Raw genomic sequence first — 14,330 nt, forward strand, 5'->3', positions numbered from 1 at the left:
GTCTCTGTACCTATATCCTTTCATGGGTATTTTGTTCCTTATGACAGATATGTGTCACCAGGCCCAGCTGTGGTTTTATTTACTGAGGTTAACATTGTTTCTGATGGGAATCAGAATTTTTTTTTCTCATTAGAGACTTCTTTGCCCCTTTTTAAAATCTGTGGTAAAAGGTTTAGCTATGAATTCTTCCCTAAATTTCAATTTATTAAAGGTATACCCAAAGTCCTCTGCTACCAGCTTTACCATTGGAGGATTGTCTGTTCTCCTTGGTTGGGTATTCACTTATGCTTAATTCCATTTCAGTTCCTTTTGCATGCAGATATGTGTGCCTGCAGGTGTGTGCGTTTACCCATACCAGGAAAGCCCCTGAGATTCCCATGGTCATCTTCAAGCTCAGCAATGCAACAAGGAGGGTTTTTTGTTTGGTTGGTTTTTGTTTTTTTTTTAATTAAGACTGTAGTTTCCTCTAGAAGGGCCCTTGAGTGTTTACCAACTGTTTCACTGCAGTGAACTTATTTGCTTTTGCAAATAAGTTGAAAGTAATGTTTGGATCAGTAACTGGTGCAGAGGGCAATGACAGTAATACATAAGAAGATCCTTTTGGTGACTTACTCTGAAGCAGTAAGCATGTTAGTTGACCTCAATTAATGTAATTCTGGTTCGAGGACTGTACAAGCGAAGCCCCCAAAACTTGGGAGGTACTTAACTGGAGCATGGGTATTCCCATTCAGACTTCTCCTTGATCTAACACATGCTTTGCTCCCCTCCTTCCTCAGTTAGCATTACCTGTCAACTTGACACAGCTTAGAATTGAGTGGGGGAAAACTCTCTATTGAATAACTTTTTATCAGCTTAGATTGTGGTCATGTCCTCACTGTTCATTGAATGTGGGCAACACCACATTCTGGGCAGGTGGTCCTGCACTACACTAGGCTGAGCATGAGCCTGAGCTAGCCTGAGAGCAAGATGGCAAGCAGCATCTTTTGTGGGACCCTGCCCGAGTCCCTCGGTGATAGACTTTGACCTGGAAGTGTAAGCCAAATAAACCCATCTGTCCCCAAGCAGATTTTGGTTATAAGTGTTCTGAGAATGGAACCAGAACATTCCTCTGTGGGTACATTGATGACTTAGGAATCATTTTCATTTGTGGTAAAGGCAAAGTGCCAAGTGTCTCCACCATTGTGTAATATTTCCCTGTGACACCATTGTGTAATATTTCCCTGTGACACGCTACTCCAGATCACCCAAAGTTAGAGAACCATGGCCTTAGTTTTATACTTCTAGATATCTAATTTTGAATAAAAATGAATTATAATTTAGGGACATACCTATAACTTTTGTTATACACATCAGGCTCATAGGATTGATATTTATCACCACTTTAAAATGAAGAAAAAGTGTCATAACTGGCATAGATGGTAGGTGAGTTGGTCAGCCTGGATTTGGTGGACTGGTGGGGCCTGGCCTTCTGCCCCATGCTCCAGTGCACACACAGACAACACAAACTGAACACAAATTGCACTTGTGGATTTTTCCTTCTTTCTCTCTTACTTTTTTCTTTCATTCTTCCTCCTCTTCCTTCCTCCTCCTCCTCCTTCTTCTCTTCCTTCTTTTCCTCCTTCTTATTTTGGAGAAGGTGAGGTCACAAGGTCAGGAGTGTGGACAAAGGACTGGGAAGTAAGTGTTACTGGGATTCATGATGTGAAACTCCCAAATAATCAATAAAAATACTATGCCAGTGTATTGGCTGGTTTTGTGTGTCAACTTGACACAGCTGGAGTTATCACAGAGAAAGGAGCTTCAGTTGGGGAAATGCCTTCATGAGATCCATCTGTAAGGCATTTTCTCGNTTAGTGATCAAGGGGGAAGGGCTCCTTGTTGGTGGGACCATCTCTGGGCTGGTAGTCTTGGGTTCTATAAGAGAGCAGACTGAGCAAGCCAGGGGAAGCAAGCCAGTAAAGAACATCCCTCCATGGCTTCTGCATCAGCTCCTGCTTCCTGACCTGCTTGAGTTCCAGTCCTGACTTCTTTCAGTGATGAACAGCAACATCGTGTAAGCTGAATAAACCCTTTCCTCCCTGACTTGCTTCTTGGTCATGATGTTTATTCAGGAATAGACTAAGACAACCAGTGGGAAAAAAAATGAAGAAAAAGGAGAAAATGGGCAATTATCAACACAGCTGGGCAGTCCAGACACTAGCATTCTACCTGAAGAGTCTCACCTCAAACCCATGTTCATTTTCTGATGCCTAAAGAGGCATGAAAGGAGTATTTTGGCTGATAGATTTTTAACTAACAAGGAGCATGCTCCAGTTGTTAGGCAAACAATTAAATGGTTCAAAAGTGATCCGCATCAAAATCCTGCTCCTCCTCTGCACTTTTTGGTGCAGTTATACTACTGCAATCAAGAATCATTCTCAGAGTGCAGTGTACAGAAGTGAGGCCCAAGAAAGCACACTGAGAGTTCTGTATATGTTAGTGAGTGCCAAAGACCAGCCTCTGCACTGCCTTTGTGGACTTGAAGATTCTCGGGTGTCCGGGCACTATTCAGCTGGGCAGTGTCCAGCTTTGCGGTGATATCCTCTATTGGTTTGGATAGCTACCATCTCTCAGCTCTCACTTGGGTCATGACCTGGAGAATTTGGATTTCTCACTTATGCATACAGCCTACTGGCTGCCCGCCACCCTCAGCCCCAGCACTATCCAGAAGTACAGCTTTGGGAAAATGTCACTGTCGCATTTGCCTAAGCGATGAAGCAGCATCCAATTAGAAAAATATTTTCCACTTTCCCTTACTTTGCCTTTAAACCATGTTTATATTTCTTGTCTGGGACAAAGGGAATAAAGAACCCACTCATCTCTACATAGAACAAACTCTACAGAATTGTAGAAAATTCAAAATTTTGGATAGATACATTTTCTCATGAGAACTTTATTTATTTTCCATTATAAATGAGAAAAATACCACTTATAAGTTAGGCTTTACAATCAGGAAATAACATAATGAAATAGAGATCTTATAAGACACTAGAGTCAAGAGTGGTTTTATTTAAGTATCGAATATTTTGGACAGGAAATGTCTCTTAGCTAGGCACAATAGGGATTACAGAATATCAGCATGTGGGAATCAGAGGTAGAAGAGCTCAGAGTCCACTGGGCTGTGAGATCCTCTCTTAAACAGAAAAACCAAAGCAGCAGTGCATTTCCTCTCATGTACGTGGGTTCCTGTGTTCAGAGCCACATTTACTCTGGGGAGAGTTTCTCTGTTTACCTCCTCTCTTGAAAGGAGACACGTAGGACCACAGTGAGAGTTATCCACTGCACAAATACTTTTCTTCCGTGACTCATCCACCATGAATATGACTTTCTTAGGCTACTAATCATGGTACTAAACTAGTTCATAAAATATTATGCTATGTACTGTGAAAGTTTATAAAACTTTCACAATACTTAGTTGCTCTCTGTATCAGAAGTTCTGAAAGGTAAATAAAATATAAAAATATTTGATTCTTCAGAAAAATATCTTCTTTAAGACCATGGAATATGTATTTTCATTAACTCAGTAACGAGTTGCCAATATTTTAGCAGTTGAACCAGGTACTAAATTCACTGGAATCATCAATTCTTCTCGTTTGGAGGTTAAATTTGTGTTGAATTGATTGGTGAAAGAAATAGAAATTATCTGAAAGTTTAAAAAAAAGATATTTATTATATAATATATGTAGTTACTAGAATTTGACTCAAATCTGAGTGAAATGTAATATGAATAGATAGATAGATAATTACATTTGCTGTCTAAATAACAACAGTATTATTTTTAATATTGTAACAAAATGGGGAAAGTATATTTATATTCTTACCCTCTTTCTGGATAACATCATCAACTTTATCATCAATTCCAGGAAAGTCTTCTGCTATTAATCTGGGGTAACCTGGATCCATGGACCGTGTATTTTCATCATACCTGATCAAAAAGTGGTTAAAAGTATCAGAACCTCTGACCAAACATGAAGGTTGCCTAAAATATTTATAGAAAACACAAGAACATGGATGGGATAGACATTTTTAATTCTTGAGATTAAAAATGAGTGAACTGGGTGAGGAAATGTAGAATGTTGGATATATCAAAATATGCATAAGTTTCTTCTAAAATCCAATGAATCACACAGACATTCTCTTAAGGTAAAATGCTTTGTGAATGGTAAATTTAGGCCAAAGTAGCTCAATAAGTTGATTGCCTTTACTGGCCCACCTTTTCATGGCTCAGGATCACAAGACGGGCTCATTGGATTCCCTTGCGATGCTTGTTGGTCCATAGACTAATGGATACTCAATGGCTATAGCCATTCATATAAAAGGGAGTTTGACTATGTCTTTTGAAATTCATTTAAAGATCTTTCTGTATAGAAACAACTGGCGCCCTAACATTAATCTTATTTCAGTCTTTACCTCCAGTACATGCGGTCAACAAAGAAGTATGTTTTTCCAGTCTCTTCCTCACAAACAGCAGCATCAATGTGTGTCACATAGCTAGGGAAGCCAAAGAAACTGTGGATATCCATGGGAAATCCTTCCAGTACATTCTGTTCCTGAACAGCCCATACTTTGCTGCCTGCCAATCAAAAGCCACAGATGAGCCTCCTTGTCTACATTTTCAGCTATGCTTCATGAGCTAGAACAGTGTCCTAGCTACAGACTGTAACCATGCTGGGAAGGGCTTAGTGTCTTCTCTGTTGAATGTTGATACTAGGATCCAATCTCAAAGCAATTAAATGAGCTTGCCTTTTGTTTGTTTGATTGTTGTGTTTTTGAGACAAGGAACTTACACTGCAACCTATTTGGTCTAGAATCCTCCCTTAGCCTCTTAACTGTTAGGACTAAAGGCATGAGCCACCAAACCTGGTTTATATGAGATTTTCTTTTCTTCTCAGGCCATTCTAATCTGTAACATGCTTTGAAAATTATCTCTTGTTCCCCTCCACCACTGCAGCTGAAGTTCCTTTCCAAAGCCAGACCCTCAAACAAGTATAAATTTCTAGTCTACTTCTATAGTAACATATTTCAACATCATCCTACAAGGTAGATGTGTAAATTTATGCAGATTCAAGAGCCTATCTGTTTACAGTTCCTAATCCTAGGAAATTGACCTGTTTTTAAGTCAAGACAACTCCAGTTCACAAACATGCTTATTTTGAGCTCACATGAAATGGAGCTCTGAAATGCTGTCTATGTAAATTTCTATTTAATTCCATACAATGAAGTGTAGAGGTGCTGTTGCAAAGTATTCTGCCAGTCTGAAATATTCATTTTTTTGTTTTGAGTGTGTTACACGTCAAGTGTCTCAATATTTGTCTGTACAAGACCAAACACTTCCACTAAAAGAAAAAGTATGTCTGACGTGGTCTTCAAAATGTGACATACTAGATTCTTTGATCTCACTGAATTTCAGACTCACTGAATTTAATTCATAGTGACTTAGAGTTTCTCATATATTAAACTGTGAATGAGTTTAATTGCCAGTAAGCCTGGCAAACTTACTAAGATTTAGATTCTCTCAAACAAATTTTACAATGAGACTTGAGAGTATGTTTTGTTTTTCAAGGCAGCATGTCATCAGCAAAAGGGTACTGGGAACATACACAAGGGGTCTAGGAAATTGAATACACAAATCCTTTCTGTCTCATATTTTGTAGAATTGGTCCATGACTCTCAATTTTATTTTGAGCACTCCCAGGTATATGGAGGAAGTTTAAAACACAGTAACTGTTTGAAATGTCTTAATCAAATCTAAAGAATTAGAACTCATTTTCTTTTTAATAAAAGTGATGTTGAATATACAATATATCTTTTAACTAAGCCGATGGACTCATATTAACTTACTTGGAGAAATGTGTGCAGTGAATGTAGCTAATACCCTTTTATGTCACTCCCAAATTGAATGAAAATTAGTTTATAAGTACAAGGAGAAACAATTAGAAACATTACCTTTGAAAAAGCGGAGTTCATCTACCACACTAGCTTCATAAGCTGCATCAAATTTACCTGGCAGATTTGGCCAGATTAGATCGATCACATTGACCAAAGGTTCTGGCAGGAAGCTAATTACCCGAATGTAGAACCTGATTCAAAAGGGAGAGAAAGTGTGGCTGTCAGTGGGTCTCCCAGCAATCTCCAGCCTCTTCACACTGGAGCGGTCCTGTTAGCAAATGTCTACTCTCTCCCCGAGGGAGGGGTCAGGCATGAAGGTTTCTGCTTGACGTGCTTGTTTCCTGAGGGAAATCCTCATGCTGTGGCAAATGCTGAGACTGACAGTAACACATCACATGGAATCCCAATCATTCGGAGGCACAAATGGCATAAGCAAACTCAAGACTATAAGGAGTAAAAGGTATTGTGAATAGGAGTGGGCTAGAGCAGAGGGGTGAAGTGCTAGCCTGGCATGTGTAAAGCTCTGAGTTTGAGGCTCAGTACTATCAACACCTTCAGTGAAGGTGATGACAAAGCAATGCTTTATTTCTATTACTGGTGGTTCTAGTATAATTTAATTTAAACTTGATATTGGCTGTGATTCACAATTTTCATAAACCTTCAAAATATGTGGTTAGCTTTGGTGAACCATGAGGAGCATGTGACCAAGTGCAATATAGCATCCTGTGCCAATATACTGTATTTAGTGAAGGTCATTATCTCTGAGTATGTGGTGGTGCATGAATACTCCTGTGAACACCCAAACACAGGGAAGATTAAATCCATTCTACAAGGTATAATTTCAAGATATAATTTATGAGGCTACCATCACAGGCCTCTATATGCCACCTCCAACCTTTCCACCCAGCCAGATCTTCCACACTCTGTGCCAGGACTTAGCCTAGTAAATTTCCCTGATCCTCTCCAACCTCTCAGATCTAGCCAGGGTCCCACATCCAGCATCCCAAATTAGTCTGGTCACCCCTCCTGAACAACAAACGTTTAGGCAACTCTATCTACCTGTCTCCAACCCACGACTTCCATCCTTCGCACCTAGCCAGACGTATTTGCATACTCCACGCTTAGAATAAGAGTCACATCCTGTCCTTTAGCCCAGTGTCTTCTGTACATTCTACACAAACCCTTACAAGATTAACAACTCTAGGCCCAAACCATTCACACATTCTCTCTTCTGCCCCTACCTCCTCTATGCACATTAGGTTTAGAACTATCAAGAGATGTCTACATGAACAGATCTTATTGAAAACATACCAACAGTAGAAAATTAAGGCTCAAGTCATTATTTTGACTTCAAAACCCACCAGCCCTATAGAAATGTTTGCTAGTGAGAATTTTCTAGATGAACATAAGGCACAGAATTTAAAAGAACAATCTTAAATTTAATTAAAGAATAAAAGGTGTTTAAAGAAGATACAAAGAAATAGCTCAATTAAATGAAGGAGAAAGAGCTTAAAGAGAATAAATACCTAAGTGACACCCAAGGAAATATAAACATAAAGCTGATTGAAATGTTAAAGAACTCAAGCTGAAATGAAAACGGAATTGAATAACCCTGTAACTCAATTACAAAATTCAAAGGAAACCATTAGAGTTTTATTTTATCAAACCCAGTACTTTTTGCATGGCCTATCTACTAAACAGCATTTCCAGCCCTTGAGATTTCCTTTAAGGCTAAATTTCAAACCTTCCCATCATGCAGGACCCAACCTTATCTTTCATTCTCATTAGTAAAGAAGATCCTAGAAAGCACTTGGATCCAATATCTGAATTTGGATGTAGTTGCAGTTACAACATAGACAGCCAGCACCAACTGTGCTCTGAGAAGAAAAGCTGGAAGAATCCAGGGCTGTGGAGCCCCTCTACTACACTCACTCTTCAGTGGGGAGCATCAGGTATGTTATATTTCCTGGACATTTAGAAATTGCTGTCATGAATGGCTAAGATTAAAAATTCAGGTGACAGCAAATGCTGGTGAGGATGTGGAAAAAGAGGAACACTCCTCCATTGCTCGTAGGATTTCAAGCTTGTACGACCACTCTGGAAATCAGTCTGGCGGTTCCTCAGAAAATTGGTAATAGTACTACCCAGCAATACCTCTTCTGGGCATAAACCCAGAAGATCTTCCAACTGGTAATAAGGACACATGCTCNACTATGTTCATAGCAGCCTTATTTATAATAGCCAGAAGCTGGAAAGAACCCAGATGTCCCTCAACAGAGGAATGGATACAAAAAAATGTGGTACATTTACACAATGGAGTACTACTCAGCTATTAAAAACAATGAATTTATGAAATTCTTGGGCAAGTGGATGGATCTGGAGGATATCATCCTTAGTGAGGTAACCCAATCACAAAAGAAGTCACTAGATATGCACTCACTGATAAGTGGATATTAACCCAGAAACTTAGAATACCCAAGATACATTATGCAAAACACAAGAAAACCAAGAAGGAAGACAATCGTGTGGATACTTCATTCCTCCTTAGAATAGAGAACAAAATACCCATGAAAGGATATTGATTCAGTGACAAAATTTAGAGCTAAGATGAAAGGATGGACTATCCAGAGACTACCCCACCTGGGGATCCATCCCATCATCAGCCACCAAATCCAGACACTATTTCACATGCCAGCAAGATTCTGCTGAAGGGACCCTGATATAGCGGCCTCTTGTGAGACTATGCCAGTGCCTGGCAAACACAGAAGTGGATGCTCACAGTCAGCTATTGGATGGAACACAGGGCCCCCAGTGGAGGAGCTAGAGAAAGTACCCAAGGAGCTGAAGGGGGCTGCAACCCTATAGGTGGAACAACAATATAAAGTAACCAGTACCCCCCGAGCTCGTGTCTCTAGCTGCATATGTAGCAGAAGATGGCCTAGTCAACTATCATTGGGAAGAGAGGCCCCTTAGTCTTGCAAACTTTATATGACCCAGCACAGGGGAATGCCAGGGCCAAGAAGTGGGAGTGGGTGGGTAGGGGAGCAGGGGTGTGGGAGTATAGGGAACTTTCGGGATAGCATTTGAAATGTAAATAAAGATAAAATCTAATAAAATAAAATAATAAGTTAAAAGAAAAACAAAAAAAAAGAAAGAAAGAAAGAAAGAAAGAAAGAAAGAAAGAAAGAAAGAAAGAAAGAAAGAAAGAAAGAAATTGCTGTCATGTGGATGCAGTATGGCCCTTTGTGGAAGGAGACCAGCATGCATTCAGGTACACACAATGACAGGGAACTTTACTCCCCTCCTCTAAGGAGGTGATGCACAGCATCCTGGCTGCCCTTCTCTGCCTCAGGGAGGAACTAAGGACTCAGAACTCTTCCAGAAATGGCTTCTTCCCTTCGCTTCGCTGAGCCTCTAAAAGGCAGAGAAACCCTTCAGGAGTAGAGCAAAGGACTTAGAGGGATATATTGTTTGGAAAAAATCTTAAGAAGGCTCACTTCCCTTGGTCAAGTACAATCCTACTCATCAACACTCAGATTGGTATCATGAAAAGAACTCTGAATTGGGGGCAGGGCACTAATATCTCCTAAAACACCCGTTAGCATTTTGTTGCCAGAGGAACTCTCTTTTTTTTCCTATGCTATAATTTACAGATCTATAAGATGACATTATACTTTCAGATTTTCCCTACAGTGATACTATCTTTGAACCAGTTGACCTAATCCAGATGGAAAATCAGAATCATTATAAATGGTAAAGGCCAGCCTGGTCTACAGAGTGAGTTACAGGACAGCCACGGCTATACAGAGAAACCCTGTCTCGAAAACACCAAAAAAAAAAAAGTTGTAAAGATGAAGAGAGGCGGGGGGGGGGGGGGGGGGGGGGGGAGAAGGAAGAGGGAGAGGGAAGAGGGAGGAGGGAAATGGAGATGGGGAGAGAGAGAAAAAAGTATTTGCTACCGCATACTTTACTATTAACATATGAGCCATATTGGTGACATATAATAGTGAATAAATAGTCCAGAAAAAAAACAAGGATCTTACCTGTCTTTAAAGAACATCACCTCCCCCCGATATGTAGTTATAGCATCAAAAGTTAGAACACTTTTACATGGATCCAGTGTTGCATCTATTGACTGGATGGGAATTGGGGAAGGTCCTAAAGAATAGAAGAGAACTGGAGTTAGTCTCTATGGTTCTGAAAGGCCACCTGGAGGATGAAAATGCCTTTGACTGAGCAGCTAAGGTTGGTTCACTTACCATATAAGGCCTGGATGCGACTAATATCATCCTGGTTTAGCACAAAGTCTTTATTGCTATATGTGTAGCTGGGGAACATTAGTGCCTCTTCATCATTAGAATGGGAGAGTCCGAGGGAGTGGCCCAGTTCATGAGCCGTAACATAGAACAAGTTGAAATCTGGAAAAACAAAGAGATCAATCTAATTATTAAAAATGGTTTTGAGGTATGTAGTAAGGAAATAATCTTCCAGGCTAAATGTTCACATCATCTTAGTCACTTTTTAAACTACAGATATGCATATACAGTCTTTTCCTGATGGTGGAAGTGTGCATCCATTAATAATAAGGAGGCACAGCCAAGTTTACACTCTAGGGTTATATTGTACAGTAGAGCTCTCACTGACTTAAGGTCCAGCTCAGCTGAGTCCATGTTAACCCTGAGCTGGGACAAGATCCTTCTCAGAGGAGCAATGAAACTTTGCTAACAGTTTGTACTTCTTATTTACAAAGCTGATGGACACACAGTGTGTGAAATTTAGAAATTAGAAAACTACCTTCTTATCATTCAGTCTTCCAATTTAATAGCAAATTTGTTAAGTTTATTGCATCATTCCTATAATGAAAATTCTGAATCCATAAGCAGGACATTGACATACAACATTTTCTTTCTTTTGAAAAGATAATTTGTTATTTTCTTTTTTCCTGTATCTGTGATTGTTCATGTGAGCATGCTCACACATGCACATGTAAGCATATGTGTATGCTCACACGTATGCATGTAAGCACAGTGTGTACTGAGGATGCCTGCATGGAGGGCAGAAAACAACTTAAAGGACTCAGTTTTCTTTCACCAAATGGGTTCTGAGAATCAAAAGGAGGATTTCAGATGTCTCATCTCACCAGTCCTCGGAATTTTCTCTTTTTTTCTATCTTATGGTTTTTAATTCTTTTTCATTAAATATATCCCAATTTCAGACACCCCTCCCTCCACTCCTGTCAGTTTCTCCCTCACCTCACTTCTCCCCCTTATCGTTCCAGTGTTCCTTCAGAAAACAAAAAGCTTTCCAGTGATAAAAACAGAATACAGGACAAGATGCAGTGAGACTAGGCACAAACCCTTAGCTCTGCTTGATGCAGAAACCTAGTAGGAGCAAAAAGCTCCGGAGCAAAGGAAAAAGAATCAGAGGCAACCCTACTCCCACTGGGAGGCGACTCCTGAGTATCTCCCCCTAAGGAACCATAGCTTTTATGCAGAGGACATAGGACAGAGAAGAGAAGTTTTAGAGTGGCCCATTTGCCACCAGAAAAATGATATGTAATCAGAAAATACTGCAGTCCCAGGCTTCTCAGTGTGCTCCGAATTCTCTGAGTGGTGATAGATTACCTGCTTCCATTAAAACATTCTGTCCAATGAATAAACCAACAATGCAAGGAACTAGGAAGGACCAGATGAACTGAGAGAAGCAATGTCAGTCAACTTACCCTCCTTGTTGTTGGTCCACTTCTGATCAAGATCATAATGAACATTGCCACCCAAACCTAGGCCTGGCAGAAAAGCGTGAGCAAAGTGATACTTAGATCCATCAAATGAGTAGAGGTCACCATGCTCTGCAAGAAACGAAAATTCATCAAAAGGCTCATTTCGTTCTCATGTTGCTTAGCTCAGAGTTTTGTTAGGCAGTCAATGTTCTTCCATCCAATGTGATATTATTTTCCTCCTTAGCTTCAAAAAAAATCAATAAAGTTCTTCAAGAAGGAACTCCTCCTCCACAGCGGAAGGGGCTGAAGGGCAAGGAGAGGGTGAAGAGTTTACCTCCTCTGTGGAAGGAGAGCACAATATCCCCTTCCTCCTCAAAGACCCTTTGGAACGTCAGTGGTGTCACATCACTCCAGACTCTAAAGGCTCTCGCGATGGCATCTTCCACAACTGCTCTGGGCAAATATGGTGTGTAGTTTAAAATGCTAAGGAAATAAGATGGAGACACAGTGGATCTTGTTTCCCTCCGTTCCAGTGGTATAGTTATGCCCTCCGTTGTGATTCTCCTTCTAGTTACCTGTAAGTCAGATGTGTTTTGGTCCAACGAGGATTGTTGTGAGTAATGGCATATGGGGCCACATCAGACACCCCACACCTGGGCTTCTTCATAGCCCTCAGGGTTTCAGGATCTGAATTTCCAGTCACTTTCAGCCCAAATAACTGCTGCATTTGCCTCAGCTTTTCAGCCATCACCTCCTTGCCATTTACGTTTTTATCTTGCATGTCTTTGCCCAGGTTGTAGTAGTTTTCCAGGTATTTCTGATAAAATATAACAATAATGAACTACTAGGGTCTGGAGAGATGGTCCAGCAGATAAGAGCACTTACTGCTGGCAGAGAACACAGACTCAGGTGATCTGAAGAGTCTGTTGGCCTTGACCTGGGAGAATGTACACACACACACACACACACACACACACACACACACACAAACATAAGTAGGAATAGATAAATCTTTAAAGTTATTGAAAATCTCAGAGGAAAAATGGCTCTCATGGTTTTAAAATGACATCCTGATGTTTTAGCCAAAATAGAGAATTACTTATCAAGCTCTGNTTAGGCTTTCCTACCCTCATTACCCTAATTATTGTAGAGCAGAGACCCTCCCAGCATTAACAACGGAAAGGTATGAAGTTTTGTAGGAGAGGTTTGCACACTGTTACAAATCCATATTTATAGAGGGAGTTGTCCCTCCTTGCTTGGGTCCCATCTACCCCAACCAGAAAGAGGTATAGAGATTTGACTATACACATTTTTGAGAATGTTACATTTTGGTCAAACACTATTTCTCTTAGAAATCCATCCATCCATGCCATCATACTAAAATATAGGATGCATCCTGAAAACTACATATGTAATGTAGTATTGGTTTACCCAGACTGTCTTCACATTTTTCTGTAATCCGTCCTGAAACACAGGGAAACTGTATGAGCTGGTGCCCCAGAGAAGCAACAGCAAGGGNAGGCTATGCATGCTGAAGTTTTTCTCTGGGCAAGATCACCAGTGGNCTCCTTCCTGCCTGCTCCAACATCCTAGTCAGGAACTTCCATCTTTATATAAGACTTCTTCTACTTCTATAAAGCCAGAGGCCATATGACTCAGGCTTTGTAACATCCTCTTCAATGCAGAGAAGAAATCAGATACTTTGACCCCCAAGGGGATGATTTAGGCTGGTTTGGTGCAGCAGTACCAGGATTCTATCCAGGACCACATGTGTGAAAGGGATGGCGTTCAGCATTTACACTGCTGTTTTCTCTTTTTCATAGCCATTGTATTTGAAAAGGGTTTTGGCCTATTAAATACCTAGACACAGCCTAGTCCAAGGCCCTGTGTGTGGGTGTGAGAGAGTGTTTGTATGTGAGTGTGTGAAGTATTTGAATATGTTTATTTGTGTGTGTGTATGTGGTGTAATGTATGTTCATATGTTTTATATGTGAACATACATGAGNCCAGAAGACAGCCTTGGTTCCTCTTCCTCAGTAACCACCCATTTTTGTTTGGAAAGGGTCTCCCATGTTCTGAGCTCACNCAGCATGTCACACATTCCCAGTGCTGGGATGTTACAAGCACATATCATCACGTCTCACTGCTTCACATGAGTTCTGGGATCAAACTCACCCTTCTCTTCCCTTGCGCAGCCAGCCCTTCCCCAGCTGAGCCAGCCCTATACTCCTCTGTGGCCCTTATACTAAGCAGGTTTTGCTGTTCAGTTCTCTGGTTGTCTGCACACAACTTGCACCCAGGACAGAGGATGGGATCACTGACCCTGAGTGATAGCCAATGTTCAGTGCCCACACATCTGGAATTCTAGGTCATGCAGTNTTTACTGGGTTTCTGAGATCTCCTTCTGCCTTGCAAGAACTATGGCCACGAGATTGCAAAAGTACCATGGCCTCTCTTTATCTTTATCCAGGCTTAGGCTGTGAGAACCTGCCCAAGAAGAATTCTCATCTAAGCTAGGAGAGGAAATATGCAGACTCACATAGATCCTGCTTATCAGCATCATGGGACAAAAAGGCTCCATCTCTGAAATCTGTCTAAACGTAGCAGGTAAAACAGGCTAGCAAGAGACCAAGTGAGACTCTAGGGTCTTTGCTCACTGAAGGTAGGTGACATATGTTGATAC

General features: G+C 40.7%; 1 protein-coding gene across 1 annotated transcript; it reads right to left on the reverse strand.

Moving 5' to 3' along the window:
• Positions 1 to 3,016: 3,016 nt before the first annotated feature.
• Positions 3,017 to 13,210, reverse strand: LOC110327208 (interstitial collagenase B). The gene is made up of 10 exons (XM_021205991.1): positions 13,079 to 13,210; positions 12,223 to 12,464; positions 11,982 to 12,130; positions 11,651 to 11,776; positions 10,188 to 10,346; positions 9,972 to 10,086; positions 5,986 to 6,119; positions 4,450 to 4,612; positions 3,861 to 3,964; positions 3,017 to 3,682 (listed from the first exon to the last, which is right to left on the reverse strand). Exons 1-10 carry the CDS (start codon positions 13,175 to 13,177, stop codon positions 3,582 to 3,584), a joined length of 1,392 nt encoding a protein of 463 aa, XP_021061650.1. The 5' UTR covers positions 13,178 to 13,210; the 3' UTR covers positions 3,017 to 3,581.
• Positions 13,211 to 14,330: the final 1,120 nt, after the last annotated feature.

This window comes from Mus pahari, chromosome 10, assembly GCF_900095145.1.
Source record: "Mus pahari chromosome 10, PAHARI_EIJ_v1.1, whole genome shotgun sequence".
In the NCBI taxonomy this organism is placed as follows: domain Eukaryota; kingdom Metazoa; phylum Chordata; class Mammalia; order Rodentia; family Muridae; genus Mus; species Mus pahari.